At 40.1% G+C, this 17,395-nt stretch overlaps 1 protein-coding gene across 3 annotated transcripts in view; it reads left to right on the top strand.

The window, feature by feature from the left end:
• The window catches only part of LOC102303960, an 80,124-nt gene that overhangs the window by 24,317 nt on the left and 38,412 nt on the right, over positions 1-17,395 (top strand). Inside the window, exons 2-7 of one of the 3 annotated variants that reach the window (XM_005949218.3) lie at positions 4,112-4,264; positions 7,023-7,148; positions 7,243-7,409; positions 8,938-9,025; positions 9,206-9,281; positions 9,485-10,288. The exons of 1 other annotated variant lie outside the window; for it this stretch is intronic. In XM_005949218.3, the coding sequence (XP_005949280.1) occupies positions 4,112-4,264; positions 7,023-7,148; positions 7,243-7,409; positions 8,938-9,025; positions 9,206-9,281; positions 9,485-9,545 (671 nt within the window). In that variant the 3' untranslated portion in view covers positions 9,546-10,288. Of the gene's footprint in view, positions 1-4,111; positions 4,265-7,022; positions 7,149-7,242; positions 7,410-8,937; positions 9,026-9,205; positions 9,282-9,484; positions 10,289-17,395 lie in introns of those variants that run through there. One more of the 3 variants, XM_005949219.3, reaches the window with a different exon arrangement.

The raw sequence follows: 17,395 nt of genomic DNA, 5'->3' as shown, positions 1-17,395 counted from the left end.
GTAATTTCACTTCATTTACTAGTGATGTAATAAATAAATTCATCACATAAAAGTACAATGTTGTAAAAGGCATGATGTATATTTTAGCATCAAGATGAATGTTTGTACATTTTTGTTTTGCACATGGAATTCATGTCTATAAATATATAAATAGTTACAGTGGATCTGCTGCTTAAGCTATTTAGCGTGATAATAAGTACTGTAAGGTAAATTAAAATAGAGCAGTCAGAGTTTTCAAAGCGTTCTGGGGGAAGCTGGGGACACTGAGTCAGAATGGTTCATGCAGTGGTCGGTGTCTACCATGGCAGAAACCCCCAAATGAGAAGTAAAGAGTTCTGTCAAGCTGAAGAAGGAGTCCTATCCAGCTTTTCTGGCCCATAAAACTCTGGAGGTGGGTAACAGACAGCCTCCTGGTAGGAGTCGAGTTTGGCTCATGGAACCAGACTTAAGGGTGGTGTTGAAGCAAAGATTCAGGTAGGGGAAGCTGCTCAGTGCTGACTTCCAACTCCATGAGTATCGTGCTTCTTAACCTCTCCCTGGAAAGGTTTATGTCAGGGTGCTGGAGATGAGAATCTGACCATTAATCATATCAGATTGAAGAGGAATTGATCAGTCGGTTGACACGTGTTTTGTGCACTTCAACATTCTTCTACAATTGTCAGGGTATTGTGTGGGGGATGCTCCGGGAGTAGGGATGGTACCGGTTCCGGTGCCATAGACATAAACGGTAGTAACCAGACCGAAAAGCAGCGCACATTTCGGTGCTTTATTTGGTGCTTTTTTTCCCTGAGATGTCATACACTTTGGATTCTAGCCAATCATTTTACCTTTCCGAGGATAGTAGGCGGGCCCAGGTACGTACGTTCTTTTAGAGCAGAGCTACAGATTAAAAATGCCCAAGGCGAAGCGGTCAAAAGTCTGGCTGTACTTCACAGCAAAAGATGCAAACTCAGCAGCCTGCAACAAGTGCTTTAAGGTGATACTGTGCAAAGGAGGTAACCCTCGAATCTGATGAAACACCTGGCAGACTATAGCGTTTTTTTAAAAGCCGAGAAATGCGCCGTATTTGATAGCTTGCTGCGAGACCTCACACCGGCACATCTACTGCGGGTGTGGTGCCTGTTATCGGACCCGGAGTTAGCAACATCCCCCAAAAACCCGAAGAGGAGAGTCCTGGCCCCTAGCCCTGCCAGTGTAGCAGAAATGATGAGGATGATGATGGCAGCAGCAGCCGTTCTTCTCTGCGTGAGTAGCTTAATGTTGTTCGTGTGTAATTTACGTTGAGTAGGCTAACCACGTTATTACATTAATGCATGTAAGGTGAACTAGCAAACACGTCGTAGTTACATGCGGCTGTCTTCTTGTTTGATGGCAGATACTCCCTTCACCCTGGCCAAAAAGGCTAAAATGACCAAAGAAAAAGTGGAAAACAGCTAAACATGAGAGGTTTTTGGACAAAGTTTGTGTTTTTCCATTGTTTAAGCACTGCTTCCAGCCAAGAGTGATCCATAATATCCCCTATAGCTGCAGAAAAGGCTAACATTGTTATCTTTTTACAAAAAAACAGCTAACATGAGAGGTTTTTGGACAATTTTGTGTTCTCCATTCTTTAAGCACCGGTTTGAGCACCGTTTAAGCACCGGCACAGTTTCAAAAGTACCAGTTTGTACGGTATGGATAAAACCTAAACGATACCCATCCCTATCCGGGAGTGGCTTTTTGTTAAAGGTTTTTGATCCTGTGTGAAGTAGCATAACATAAGCAGCATGAAATGTAATAGGAAGACAGCATCTGCAGACTGTTCAAGTTTCTTTTAAGTGTTCTTTATTTTCTGGCGTCGCCCTTCAACAATTGTCTCACAAAACATAAGAACCATGAGTCAAAATCTCACCTGCTTTATATAGAATTCCACTCACACCTGGATCTCATTAACCTCTACCATTGGGAAAACAGGGTAGACTAAATAACACAGTCTAGACAAAGAAACAGGAATAAAATCATTTTTCCACTTAACAAACTCATTCACCCAACTAAACAGTTTGAAAAGTCAATCTCTTCACCTAATCTGACTCATGAGGTTATTTTAAATGAAATAAACAATTTTACACAAAATAAACACCCCTTCATTTGGTTACACCCAATTGACATGATCAGTGACATCATATCCTATAAAATCAGGAAGTACTGAGGCGGCCCTTCACCACATACCTGTTTTACACATAGGACCTGCTCAAAGGAACACACAATGGTAAGTATAACCAAACTACATAAACAAATGAAAGATCAAATCAATTAATGATGAAGTGACATTTAGCTTTAAGTACATTTGCACAGATGAATAAATATAGCTAATGCTAGTGATGGGCAGATGAAGCCTCATGAAGCACTGAAGCTTTTCATCCACTTGGTTCACCCCACCGCAAGCTTCTTGAAGCTTCATTTGCTCTAGTAGGACACCTACTGGACTAAAAATATTTGTTGGCATGAATTTGTAGAGTGTGGCCTTTTGCACACAGCCTGTAAATGTCAACAACAAAAGGAGTGTGTAAAACATCTATATTGTGGGCGACCGTGGCTCAGGGGGTTGGGAATCGCATCTGTAACCGGAAGGTCGCCGGTTCGATCCCTGGGCTCTCTGTCCTGGTTGTTGTGTCCCTGGGCAAGACACTTTACCCTACTTGCCTACTGGTGTTGGCCAGAGGGGCCAATGGCGCGATATGGCAGCCTCGCTTCTGTCAGTCTGCCCCAGGGCAGCTGTGGCTACAACTGTAGCTGCCTCCACCAGTGTATGAATGTGAGAGTGAATGAATAGTGGCATTGTAAAGCGCTTTGGGTGCCTTGAAAAGCGCTATATAAATCCATTATTATTATTATTGTAGTGATGGCAGTATACTGTGTATATTTATGATGGCAGTATGGAAAATGATTATTTGGAAATGCCTAAAATGGAAATGATCATATACTGTGAGGTGAGGTGTGGACAGTGGTTGTGCTTTTGTAACATTGAGGCAAGGACAGTGATTAGTGTTTAGGGGACACATCATTGGTTTTTATTTAAAAACAACAGTTTCTCCACTGTGGCAGGTCGTAGGCGATTTCTTTTTTTTCCAAACTGTCTCTAACTCTCTCCAAACTGTCTCTCTCCAAACTGTCTCTAACTCTCACTAACCGCAACTCTCCATCAAACGCCCACATTTTGAATGGGGTCTGAGGGGTTTATATCGCTGTCATAGCTCGCGGCAAAGTTCGAACCGCTTCTGAACCAGTCACGTGGTACAGCCGGGCAGCGAGGCTTCGGACGTCATCATTTTCAGCTCCTCCCATAAATGAAGCAAGCCTCGATACGCGCTTCGCGGAAACGCCCCCTCCATTACTCGACACACGCTTCGAAGCCTCGATACAGAACGTCACATCACTAGCTAATGCTACCACAAACAGACCCGGGATAGTATGTAGAGCCAAGGTTACATGTGCTGTGTTTACATTAAAGCATTATGGATAGACTATAGGATAACAGAACACAAAATAACAATATATGCAAATAACAAATGGCAAATGAATTCTGTCCTAGCCACTTTGTCACACCGTGATCAACAGTTAGAGCTTGGCTCACAATGGTGGGTGTTGGACTCCACCCCCTTTGTCATTAATTCTGGAAGTAATTTTTAGGCACAGCCGAGGGATGGAGCAGATCATGTTTGGTGGTCTCAGAATCTCATCTCTGCTGTTTGCAAATGATGTCATTCTATTCTCTTCATTATCTCCTGCTTTCACTGGGGCGAAGAGTTGTTGCTGATGGCTGGTCGAGCCATGCTTTCACCTATGACCATGAGCTGTGGGTAGTTACCAAAAGAATATGACCACAGATACAAACAGGAGAAGATCTCAGAGTAGACATCCTTCCAAGCCCTCTCAGTTTGCTTGGAAATGCCTCGATGTATTTTCAAAAGACTTGGAGGAGGTGGATGAGAAGAGGGAGGTCTGAGCATCTACACTTATACTGCTGCCCCCACAGCCTGAATGTCTACATTGCATAAGACCAAACTGTAAATTAAAGCAATTGTGCATTTAAAGAATTGAATGTGAAACTCTTAATATATTGATTTTGCAGAGAAAGAAGGCATCTACAAGAAAGTGGGTGACAAAGTCGTCCTCACACCAGGCTCTGTGCCTGCTTCCATCACCAGGATCAAGTGGACACATGATCAAGATGTTGCTCTGGAGTGGACCAGACAACAACGTTTCACCTCCTGGCACTTCCGAGGTACATTCACTCAAGACTGAAATCCATATACATACACAGATTACATATTTTTAATGTTTGTATGTAGCGTATGTAGAAAAAAGTCATGGCTCTCATTGTAAAACTACAAAGCCTAAAAGTATCCTTAAATCTTTCCTTTACTTTAACCCCTGAACATACACCAAACATGAAGGTTTTGGTACTGACTACCTTTAAATAAACGTAAACCCTTGCTCAAATAATATTTTAAGGGACATATTTACGCCGACCAAGAGACTAGTTATTGACTGCCTGACAACCATCGGTTGCCACATAAAAATGTGTTTTCTCTGACTGATTGGGTGGCAAGTAGTTGTGGGAATTTGCTGACTGTAGAAAGGTGAAATTGGTCGCAAAAGAGGTTTTTGGTGCTCCACTGAAAACCTGCTTGCAACTGGTTTGGTCGTTAGCAGCCCCAAGCGGATGTAAAACTCAAAAGTGTGACACAAACTGGAAACAGAGCTCGTTTGCCTTCAAAGTAAATGTTGCAGCTTTTGAAACATGTTGATTTTGCAGGTAAGGCAGAAAAGTATCTGCATTTTTTCAACTTTGACTTCCCCTGCGTGGTTAGTTGGCAAGTTATTTACAACTTAAGTCACACAAACAATTCACCACCTTTATGCAAACTATTGGTTTCCACGTCAATCTGTTGTTGACTAAAGCAATCACAAGCAGTCTTGATGCCTGCTTAATCATCCAGGTAAGAAAATCCCAGCAAGTTGATTCTTTTCATCTGAACATAACATATTCAGTGAGTAGAAGTCTCTCGTGCCAAGTGACTTCTTCGCTCTTTTTCAGTGACTTCACTGAAAAAGACCTGAAGAAGTCACTTGGATGAGAGAGTGAATGCTTCAGCCACTGTACTTGCTACACCAAGATGGACAGAATTAATTTTCTGGCACCAGGAGGTTTGTGGTGAAGAACCCTCTTTGTGAGTATTCAACCAGGGACATCCAGGGACCTTCAGCAAACACTCAACTGGCCAAAGACAAAATATCTTTCAATAGCAACCAGAGGTTGCAAGGAGTGTGTAACTTAAGCCTTCATTAACAGGCTAAGTAGATTCTTTGGGGTAGGTTTTTTATTTAAACTGTTATGAGTGGTATTCAAAGAAGCTTGCAAAGAAAAGCGTCTGGACTTCTCTACGTTGCTTGAAGACGTTTCACCTCTCATCCAAGAAGCTTCTTCAGTTCTAAGGTCAAATGGGGGGAGTCCCAGATTTAAACCTAGTGGGAGTATCCCCACAGAGGGACAAAAGGACCCCCTGATGATCCTCTAATCCTGAGCCAAGGTGTGAAACTGGGTGTGGGTCCCAATCAGCCAGGGTTTCGGGTGAGCTCATTGTGAAACCTGGCCCCACCTATCATGCGAATTCCTGAGGTCAGATGGCCCAGGATGTGAGTGGGCGTTAAGGCGTCTGGGAAGGGACTCAAAACTGGATTATAGATGGCAGAAGTTGGTGTCGTAAACCCCGCCTCTGTTCAAAGATGGTCGCTCACTCTCTTAACGAAGTTTACCGGAAGCCCACACACACGGACCAGTACCTCCTTTTTGACTCCCATCACCCTCTGGAACACAAACTTGGAGTAATTAGGACCCTACACCACCGGGCAGAACATGTTCCCTCTAAGCCTGAAGGAAAAAAGAAGGAACACACACATGTAAAGGAAGCACTCAAAACGTGCGGCTATCCTAAATGGGCGTTCTTAAAGTCAGCAAAGAGGCACAGAAAAGAAGACAGACACCAGCGAGGGAGGATAAGAAGACAGACGCAACAACATTGTCATCCCCTATGTAGCCGGTGTATCAGAAGAAACTCAGGAGAGTTTTCTCCAAGCAGACATCCCAGTGTGATTTCAGACCCAGCAACACACTCAGACAAAAACTGGTTCACCCGAAAGACAAAACGCCAAAACACAGACTTAACAATGTGGTGTATGCTGTACAGTGCAGCGAGGAATGCCCAGACCTCTACATTGGAGAGACCAAACAGCCACTTCACAAGCGCATGGCACAACACAGAAGAGCCACCTCCACAGGACAAGACTCAGCAGTCCATCTGCATCTTAAGGATAAAGGCACTCTTTCGAGGATGCCAATGTTCACATTTTGGACAGAGAGGACAGATGGTTTGAAAGAGGAGTGAAAGAAGCCATCTATGTCCACTGTGAGCGACCATCTTTGAACAGAGGCGGTGGTTTACGACACCAACTCTCTGCCATCTATAATCCAGTTTTGAGTATCCCTCCCAGACGCCTTAACGCCCACTCACATCCTGGGCCATCTGACCTCAGGATATCGCATGATAAGGTGGGGCCGGGTTTCACAAGAGCTCACCCGAAACTCTGGCTGATTGGCCCACACCCAGTTTCACACCTTGGCTCAGGATTAGAGGATCATCAGGGGGTCCTTTTGTCCCTCTTTGGGGGGAACTCCCACTAGGTTTAAATCTGGGACTCTCCACCATTTGACCTTAGAACTGAAGAAGCTTCTCGGATGAGAGGTGAAACGTCTTCAAGAACTTAAAGAAGTCCAGACGCTTTTCTTTGCAAGCTCCTTTGACTACGATGACCTGGATGACTGAGAACCTTCACAGACAACGTTATGAGGTATAAATAAATCTCGGATTCCAGTGATGTAAATTTCTACTGGTTAGCACCTTAAACTATGAAGTTTAAGGTAATTTCTGTGCTAATATATTGAAATGATCCACGATGATACCTTCACTTCATACTTTTAGATGGCTGTGAGGTGGATACCTCCACTGGGATCCTGACGATCTCAAACCTGGCTCTAAACGACAGCGGCAGCTACACGGCGGAGATTAATGATGAAGTCATGAGCACAATGGAAATCATTGTTATCAGTAAGTGGGAGGAGGAATTCATACTCTAGCTAGCACGGACTAGTTCACCTGATTTTAAGTCAAATTCCTGTTGGTTTTCTCCCTTTTCTACCAGCCACTGTCCCTAATCCTACTGTGTCCACATGGTGCCACCCTGAGATGACCTACTGTACTCTCACTTGTGAACCCAACGTGACAGATGATGCCAAACCGATCACCTATTACTGGATGATAGGTGACATGGTGAAACAGTCTCCAACCAGTCAGTTCAACATCACACAGGTATAAACAGGATCTGATTATTGAATCACATGACAGCTCTGTTGGTTATTTTTGTCATTTTATCCAAACCTAATGAATCCAAAACTTTTTTTAATCGAAATACTTTCAAGACAAACAAATTTCCCACGTGTGGGACTAATAAAGGTTATCTTATCTTATCTTAAGACATTTTATCGCAGCTTTATGTGCATTTGGCCTTTACACAATGTATAAAGAACCCGTTTGCTTTTCCTTCATTATTTAAAGACCAATAGTGACCATCAAGTAAAAGCTTCAGTTTATTACATATATAATATATTGTATATGGAAACACTTATAGACCAAAGAAGATAACAGCTTAAATGCTGAATTATGTATACTGACAGAAGAGTTATCCAGATTTTCAGACCACCAGTGTGCAGCCTTCATTTGAGAAACAAACAGCAGCGATTAAAAAAAGAGAGAAAGTTGATGACCTGTTATCTCTGGTTGGGGTTTTACATTTTGTAACTAGCTAAAGCAAAAGAAAGCCTGTTTGTGTTGAACTTTCTTTGCAGTACAGCGGTCCATCGTTTATCTTGGGAGTTACATTCTAAAAAATAACCTGCCATATAGGTGTAATCCGCGAAGTAGCCAACTTTGTTTTGTCACTACACACTTTAGACACTTTTCTCAGACAGTCATGAACATTTTCACACTTTTCTCTATTGTTTAAACACTCTCAAAATTCAAACCTTCGTAGAAAAATAGGTCCAGTATTATAGAATGAAACCAAACCGTCAACATTGTTGTGTTTGTTGGGGAGAAAACTTACAAACATACAGTACAGCACTTCAGAGTCACACTGCTAGAGATCGAAGATTTATGTTAATTTGACAAGCTGAACGCATTCTGTACTGGACAGGAGACACAGCATGAGATTGATTGACAATGGTCTACAGCCAATCAGGACGCAGAACTCAATGCGCTGTAAGGAAAAAAAGCATGCAAAATTGCACCAAAACAAACAAACAAAAACAAACGCGAAACAGCGAGGCCACGAAAGGTGAACCGCGTTATAGCAAGGGACCACTGTACACCTAACTGATCAGCTGTTTTTATCCCCTATGTGTATACAACCTGATGAACTCCTCATGAATTTTGTATTTCCTGAAGAATAAACCATATTAAATGTGCGTTTTCAGGTAATATTTGCCTTTTTTTTTTTAAATTTTTAAAAAAATTTTTTTTTGAGTCTGCATTTGGGTCTTGGCACGTCCAAATCCACAGACACACATACCCACAAACAAACAAACAAAACAATTAGGGTGCATGTTTCAAACAAAGAATCAGAAAATGAATACATTCAGACTATCAAATGATTATCTTTAGCTTCATGGAAATTAAGTCAGTAAGTTGGAGGGAAAGTTCTGACAGATTTGAGCGCCACAAACAAATTCAGTGACTGGCAAATGGTAAAATTCAATATGTGGTAAACAAAACAAGGACATTTATTTCTAAATAAAATGCAGTGTGTGTTTATGAGCTCCTTTTTTCTCTTCATTTGCAGACAAACAGAGAGCGTTTGATAAGCTGTCAGCTGGAAAACCCAGTCAGCTATGGATACAGTGAAAAAATCCTGAATCCACTCTTAATCAGTGAGTTATCAGCTCAACAAATTATATATGATTAAATATTACATTTTATATATGAAAAACAACAGCGACTGTGGCAGTGCATCTTTTTATTTTTTACTTTTTTTATTTTACACGTATTTAAAGACTGGAAAACATAATTCTTGTAAAATTAATTTATTCCTTTTCTAAAACTTTTCTTAGGGAATCGGGCTTTACTGAGCTTACCATTTGTATGGATTCTGGTGTTCCCGTTTGGCCTTATTTGTTGTAAATGCTGGTAAGAATCCACAAAAGATTACTCTGTACAAGTTTATCAGCATTATTTTATTGTACTGTATTGTTCTCACTTAATAATTTTTATTTAGATCTAATTTGATGGACTTTTTCCTTTTTATTTTATTTTAGTTCTTCTTTCAGCTTTGCGTTGTGAGGTACCCCTGCTCTAACTGGTTGTCTTTTTCTTCTTGTCCACCTAAAAAGTTGTTGTACCCGCAGGACCCAAAGACACCGCTCCTCCACTGCTACCAACACTGTGAGATAGGGCAGTGCTGGATCAAACTGTGATGATGAGGATGAAGAAGAGTTGGTGTTGCATAAACCACTGGAGAAAAGTCTGCTTTAACTAATCCTGGAAATACAGGAAGAGAATAATACGGAGGCTTCGGAGGACAAACAAACCCAAAACAAAACAAATATATGTGTATATTTTATATGTAATAAATAGTAGTAATAAATAAAAGAATATAGCCAGAGATATTTCTATTAGGAAAAAAAGAAAATCACTTTGGGCAAAATTACAATGTTTTTTATGTCAGATTATGAATGTCCATAATGTGTTGTACAGATAAAGTTCCAGAAGCATCTTACTTGTAAAATCTTACTGGGGTGAATGCCAAACTTGAGAGGTTCATTCTTCACGTGTGAGGACAAACAGACAGGATTTAAATACTTTGTCAACTTTATAATCAGCTTAAATAGCCCTCTAAGTCTATGTGATATACTGTGTGGTATACCATTGATGTATTAAAGTAGAGTTGGTATAAACTGTGGCTATTTGCAAACATATTTCATGTTATCACATCACATTTTGCAAAGTATTTGCCCTCAAATATAGTTTGGTAGATATAGGCCTATAAACATTTGCATTATTGGAAAAGTGCTTCAGAAAATGACCTTGGTCAGTGGACCAGTTTGATTTCTACGGAGCCCCGCAGGGGACATGGGAGAAAAAAAACTTAAGACGGACTTTTGCAAGATCTCGCAAAACTAACTCAGGATCTCGTAAAACTTTTGCGAGATTTCGCGAAAGTTGAATTCCAACAAAGGCGGCAGCTACTTAGTTGTAATATTACTCTTTCTGGGTCACAAAATACACTTTTAAGATATTTTGAGGCGTGAATGTAGTTGTGTAAACGTCAGATACCTGCTCGGTTTACAAGACATCACATATTTGCAAAAGTGCTCCGACATTTTCTGAGATCTGACACCCACCATCTCAAAGCTAACGGGTGGTCGAGACCTACAACAGCCGGGAGGAACACCGCTTTCCTGGCACATCGTGCCTCGACCTCCCGGTCGGCTTCGAGCTGGCAGCCTCCGAAGAATACGGCTAAAACTTTTGCGAGATCTCACAAAAGTTCATGAGAACAAAGACAATAAAATTACTGAGATTTATCGGTGGAGTCTCATCTTGCTTCATTAATGTTTCTTTGCTGTGCAGAAATGCATGTGAGAGAATCACGTCTAGTTTAAAAGTACACTGGGGGGTAAAGACTAAAAATTAAGCAGAGTCTACTGGGAATTCCCATGTCTCAGTCTGTGCAGATCAGTTTATGATAAAACTGGATTAAATGAAGCACCAAATCACAATAGGTGCCTCAAGACGCTTTACGTTGTAAGGTAAAGACCCTACAATAATACAAAGTGATGAAAGATTTTTAATTTTGTGATTATGCTTAGTTGTAGCTTCATTTAAAGGAAGAAGAGCTTGTGAATTGGAACCACTATAGAGAGGTGGAGTGGAGACGTACGTGCAGAGGAATGCTGTGACATACGACACTATTTCCTGTGTAGACAGAACGGTCTCTCTCTCTATCTCCCCTTATATGAGAATGTCTGAATTTCTATAGATACCAAGTTATCTCCTGTTTCAGCTGACAAGCGAACAGTCTCTCCTTTTATGGAAATGTTTTATATTTTGAACATGCCACTCCTACTTCCTTGAAAACTTGTTTAAGTATAAATAAAGAAAGCTCTGAAAGCCCTGGGCGGTCTTTCCTCTGTCTCACATTTGTCCTGCACACATCTGGTGCAGGATGGATTGGACGGTGAGGGACGATCGTCCATGTGTGCACATGTATAAGATATCTTGAGTCTGAGTTCCTTTGCCTTCTACAATTTCTCTTCACATTTTCTTGGTCCTTCGAGCCGGATAGAAAGCATTGGCCGCTGTGTTCTGACGTCGTGGAGTGCCCGCACTGAAGCCTGTCGACAGCCTCTTCGGAGTGAAAGTCCAGAGACGTGAAATTTGGGTTCTGGCCAGTGTAAGTGGTCCACGACGTTGGGATTTAGTGGCTGACTTTCAACATAGCCAGAGAGTTTTGGGAAGGTAAAGAAACCACTCACTTACACTGGCGTAAAACAAACCTAGGTCTTATCCGAAAGGATGTAATTAGTCTAATCCACTGCACGGATTTTCAAAATAAAAGTTTTTAAGGACTGACCCGCCGAAAGGGTCCACGTGTCAAAATAAAAGCTTTAGGAGTAATCCACCGAAAAGATTGAATGAGTTTGATCCACTGCACGAATCTGTAAAAATAAAAGTTTTTAAAGACTGACCCGCCGAAAGGGTCCACGTGTAAAAATAAGAGGACTAATCCGCCGAAAGGATTTTAAATTGGGAATTTTTTAGGACTTACCTGCCGAAAAGGTCTGCGCGACTGTGTAAATGTCTGTATAAATGTTTGTGTTTTCTGTGTGTTGAGAGTGAATTGATTTGAACAGCACAATACGCTGCTGAATCACTCTCATTGTTATTGTCATTTTATTTCCTGTCAGTAGCTGAAGTACTGGTGAAAAAAAGAGAAAGGTTGAGTTCAGCCTCATAAAATTGACACCGCTCAGGAATAGCTGGAGTTGAAGGGCGTAGTCAATAACCACTCTTTAAGTCTAATACCAGAGAAGGCTCTGTAGTTCTGTTTTAATGGGTAATCAGCCCACTAAGTTTACTGTTGACGAACAGTGGTTAGAAAGAAAAAAAGAAAAAAAAATGTCCAGGCGCCGGACAAATTAGTGTGCAAAGATGGAGAAATCCTATAAAGACAAAATGTTCCACCTGGGAAGGACAATGTAGCCCATCTGCACTATCACAACTTAAAGGAGCATTACTGAAACAAGTAGGAGAAACAAAAGATTTAAAGAAAAAAGGAAAACGCACGTAAGAATTAAATATTTCCAAGTATGGAAGCGAGAGGCAGATAGACGATGTGAGAATAAAAAAAAAGAAACAAGAAAAGAAAAATGAAAAAGGCAGAGGTGGCCAACCCCCACTCCTGCTGCTGTGAAGCCAACCCCCACTTCCGCTGCTGCACGGCCAACCCCCACTCCCGCGACCCCCCTTAAACTATCCCATGATCTGTTTAGACCTCAGTCTGGTCTTTATGCAGAGGCACAACGTGATAATAACCCAAATATATTCGTGTTCCAGCCGTGGTCACAAAAAGATAGGCAAAATTGGTGAAGTGAAACAAAAAGAAAATGAAATAGCGTCCGATTTTGTTAGATCGCTTGCGTCCGGTTTTTAGGCAACATTCAGGAATGGATTATAATGAAGGTCCTGACGGTCCTTACCAACAGCAGCTAAAAAAATGTATTCCTGAATGGCCTGTTACCCGCAGTGAAATCCCACATTGGCAAACATTAGGTCACAATGAATGACCACTAGCCGACGCATTGCAACATGCCGAGCACGCGCTCCGTGTAATAATAAAAAAAAAAAAAACTGCAAGCACAGGTACTTTCACATTAGATCCAGAAACAGAGTTTATCGCATTTTCAGGAGGATTTAGAAGGTAACAGACAGGGACAGAGGAGAGGAAATAGAGGCAGAGAAAGAGGAGGATTTAGAGGAAAGGGCCAGAGATATGTAGGACAGACAGACATACACGAAAGAAGTGAAGAAAGAGATAATATGTGCTGGAATTGTGGCAAGGAAGGGCATTTCGCCAGAGATTGCAGACATAAAACGGACAAACGGCAATATTCAAATGAATGACTAAATGAGGAAAAGTCAAATGAAAATGACAAAAGTGACGCAGAAGTATTTAATGTCTATCAATTAGTGTCTGAAGTAAGAGGCAAACCTACACTGACAGTATATGTCAAAAGCAAACCAGTGCAGATGTTACGTGATACAGGGGTATGTAAAACCGTTTCGAACAGAAAACCACAGGAAGTACAATTCTCAGAAAATACTGTAATAGTAAAATCAGCATCAGGTCACACTATAGTGCAGTGACTGACAAAACCCTTATTAAGTGAAAACTAGAGATCAAAGTAGTTTAAAGTAGTTTAAAAAGGTTGGAAACAGACCCCAACGAATAGATATAAATATAAGAAGTACAAAAATAAAATAAATAAAGACAAAATTACATTAGAACTTATTTTTAACGTATTGAAACTAATAATAGGAAGGATAACAACCTGTAAACTGATATTAATAATGAAACATAGTTGGCATGATGATCATGCCCAGAATGTATAAAATGAATAAAAGGAAAAAATTCACATGAAAACCTTTTAAATAAAATAGAGAGATGCATAAGGTACATTAAGGCTGTGTCATTGTTCAGCCAAGGAAAGTGTGTGAAAAGGTAAATGTCTCCAGCTTGGGAAAGGGTGAAACTGCAGATCACCCGAAGCCCTTGATGGATACAAAAAAAATAAAATATATAATAATAAACTGCTTGGTTCGACATGCAACAGAGAGAATGAATGTGACTGAAGGTTGGATCTGAGATGAGGCAAACAGAAGACCAGTCTAAAAAGTAGGCACAAACCTGTTCAGAGAAAAAGCAAATTTGACAGATTGGATGAATTCTAAATTATCTGTTTGCTGAGTAAGATGATCCTAACTATTAAATTGGCTCAGTAGTAGTATAGTATATACATAATAAAATATTGTAATATACTGTTGTTATTATATAGAAAGAAAGTAAAAAGATGATAATATTAATAATAAGTAACCTAGTCAGTTATGATGTGAGATGGACAATTGTTATGAAGTAGTCTGCATCAAGCTTAAGGTTTGCTCAAACTCAGTATAATGACATAGAGATGAAGAAAATAAAGGAAATATCTAAACCATTAGGTGCATAGAGGCACTAACTGCTTGAAAACCTGTCATTTACCTGGATAAAATATTACTGAGATATAGAGCACATCTATAATAACAACTAATAAGCCAAACCCTGTAGACAACAGCTAAAGTACAGGATTGTGAAGCTGAATTAAATATGTGGACACCGCTAAGTTGATGAGCATGTTACACATTTTCTTTTATTTTTTATTTATTTGTTTTTAGAGCAGAAGCTGCATAAAAGCCAACACATGCAGCTGTCTGTGAGCTCAGTTTTCCCTCACACGTTCTGCTCTGTTTCAGTAGCAGCATTTTTCTTTTTGTGTCCTGACTCATGTATGTTTTTGGTTTTGTTTGATTATTTTATTTTGTTGGTTTGGAAACAAATTTGTGACCATACTTGTGGATCACAGTGACACATAGTGATTAGGCATATGATTTATAAATGCTAGTTTTAGAGTTGTGAGCTATGAACTGTGAGCAATGCAGAAGTTTAGGGGAAAAGAAACATAATAAATTCAATATATATATACATATACATATACACACACACACACACACACACACACACATATATATAAAAACTCCAACTTCAAAGTTTGAAATATGTAAGATGTGTGAGATGTGTGAATTCTTTGAAAAACTAGAAATGATCTAAAAATGCCTTAAGTGAAAATGTAATGTTGCATCTATAGAGAAGAAAAAAGAAGAAGCATTCAGTTATTTAAAAATAGGCATTACAGACAGATACAGTTTTAGCATTGCCTGACTATGATAAGCCTTTCTACTTACGTGTAGATAGAGGAGCAGGTTATATGAAAGCTGTGATAACACAGGCATTTGGAGAAAAACAACGCTCGTTAACATTCCTGGTGAAATTTAGACTCGTGTAAATTAGACTCTGTTGCGTCAGGCCTGCCTGCATGTGCAAGCCTGTGTGGCCGCAGCAGAGGCAGTAAAGAGTCAGCTGCACGTATGCAGTCATATGTGCATATGAATTGCACACAGGCCAAAATATAAATATATACACTGACAGCCAGTTTGTTCTTTCAGCAGTGCACCACTTTGCAAAATTTAGCATAACAGAGATATGGTTACCTCTACGGGTAACCCAGTGAAACACGGCAGCTTATTAAAAATCTTATTGGAAGTGATCACCTTGCCAAAACAATTGGCACTTTGCAAATGTGCAGCACATCAAAAAGACAATTTTATTGTCACAAAAGGAAATAATTTTGCAGATCAAGCAGCAAAACAGGCTGCACAACAATCGGCAGAGCTACTAGTATCCGACTGCTGCCCACAAATACCACTTGATGTACTAAAAACCGAACAACAAGCTGCAACAGTCACTGTACAGAACAAGTGGCTGAAATGTGGAGCACAATTGAAAGATGACTTAATGGTCTGTGATGGAAAACCAATATTACCAGAGTCGTTACACAGGACAGCGGTTGTAGTGACACATGGTGTAATACATGTGTCAACAGGAGGGGAATATAGTATAGATAAACAATATAATACACACTTTTACACTATAAATTTTGAAACTTCAGCGAAAAATTTGTGAGAACATGCCTATTCTGTCAAAAACACAACCCACAAGGAAACTTAAACTGTTAGCAGTCGGACGTACCGCCCACGGGACATTGGATGGTTTAGGGGACTAATAGGACTGCTAAGGGGTTAAGACCTAAGAGAGGCCAGTTCTCCACACCATCCACATGGATTTTATTGAATTGAATGAATGTCAAGGATCAAAATATGCCTTAGTGATCATAGATGTGTTTTCAAACTGACCAGAGATATATCCAGTAAAAAGCAGAGGCAATCTCCATTGCAAAATGTTTATGTAATCATTTTATTCCAACATATGGTATCCCTTCTCTGATAAGATCAGACAATGGGACACATTTTGTCAATGATGTGATCAGTAAGGTCTCTGAAGCACTAGGATTCAGCATAAGAAATCATTGTGCTTATCACCCATGGAGTGCAGGGTTAGTAGAGAGAACTAACGGCACCATAAAACAGAGACTCAGAAAATGCCTGAAATAGATAAAAATGCAAAGAGTTTAGTTTATTTAAAAGGCAGTGTGTGAGAGGATTATGAAATTATTGTGTGAATGATGCTACATTTTAGATTAAAAGTTAGTAGAATTACAGAGGGTTTGTAGATTGTAAATACAAAATGAGTTTGATTAGCCTGTAGAAACACAAAAGAGAGTAACAGGAAGTGTGTGTGTGACAGGACCTTTGCATGCCCATAGAAGGAGTGAGCACCCAGAGAGAAAAACAGAAGAGACAGACTCTAGCCAGATGAAGCAAATGGAGGCTTTAAGAAAAGAAATGTAAATGATATTAATGGTATGGTTTAGTGTGTCAATATAGGCCACAAATAGATAAAGGTGGACTTTTCTCAACCTAGAATTTTGAGCATAGCAGCAAAACCATAGATTAACATAATTGGGAGAAAACAGGCCAAAGTTTGGCTTAAAATTTTACAGCTTGACCTCCCACTTGTCCCGATCCTGAGAAGAAGCTCAAAGGACAGTCAATCTCCTGATGAAGACCAACAGAACATCGTGAACCTGAAGAATTAACAGCAGGCTGGTAAGAACAGTGTGACATAACTGTTTAAAGGCACTGAATGTGATATTTTGCCTGGCTGGGACTTAATCTAAAAGGAAAATACTGAAAAGAAACAGAGAAGAAACAGATTGTGTTTGCTGGAGATTTAAGACAACAAAGGACACTTTGAGAAGGGTACAGGGGCCAGTGGGAAGGTGAAGCCCAGAGGAGTATAATTGGGTTGAAATTGAAGCCTGAACTCATGATGGTGTTTAGAGATGTCCACCAGATCACAACAAAGAGGTAAATAAAAATAGAAAACACACATATATAAATTGTTACATGTGAAATTATTTTTGGAAGATAGTTTGAATCAGACCTCAGTGAAAAGATGCATGAATTGATGCAAGTGAACCAATAGATAAATCTGTTAGAGAGACAACTTTAGTAGAAAATGCAGAGAA

This window comes from Haplochromis burtoni, unplaced genomic scaffold, assembly GCF_018398535.1.
Source record: "Haplochromis burtoni strain Fernald_Lab_line unplaced genomic scaffold, NCSU_Asbu1 Contig_630, whole genome shotgun sequence".
In the NCBI taxonomy this organism is placed as follows: Eukaryota; Metazoa; Chordata; class Actinopteri; order Cichliformes; family Cichlidae; genus Haplochromis; species Haplochromis burtoni.
Note: the sequence above shows the minus strand (reverse complement) of the source record. Positions and strands in the feature narration are given on the sequence as shown.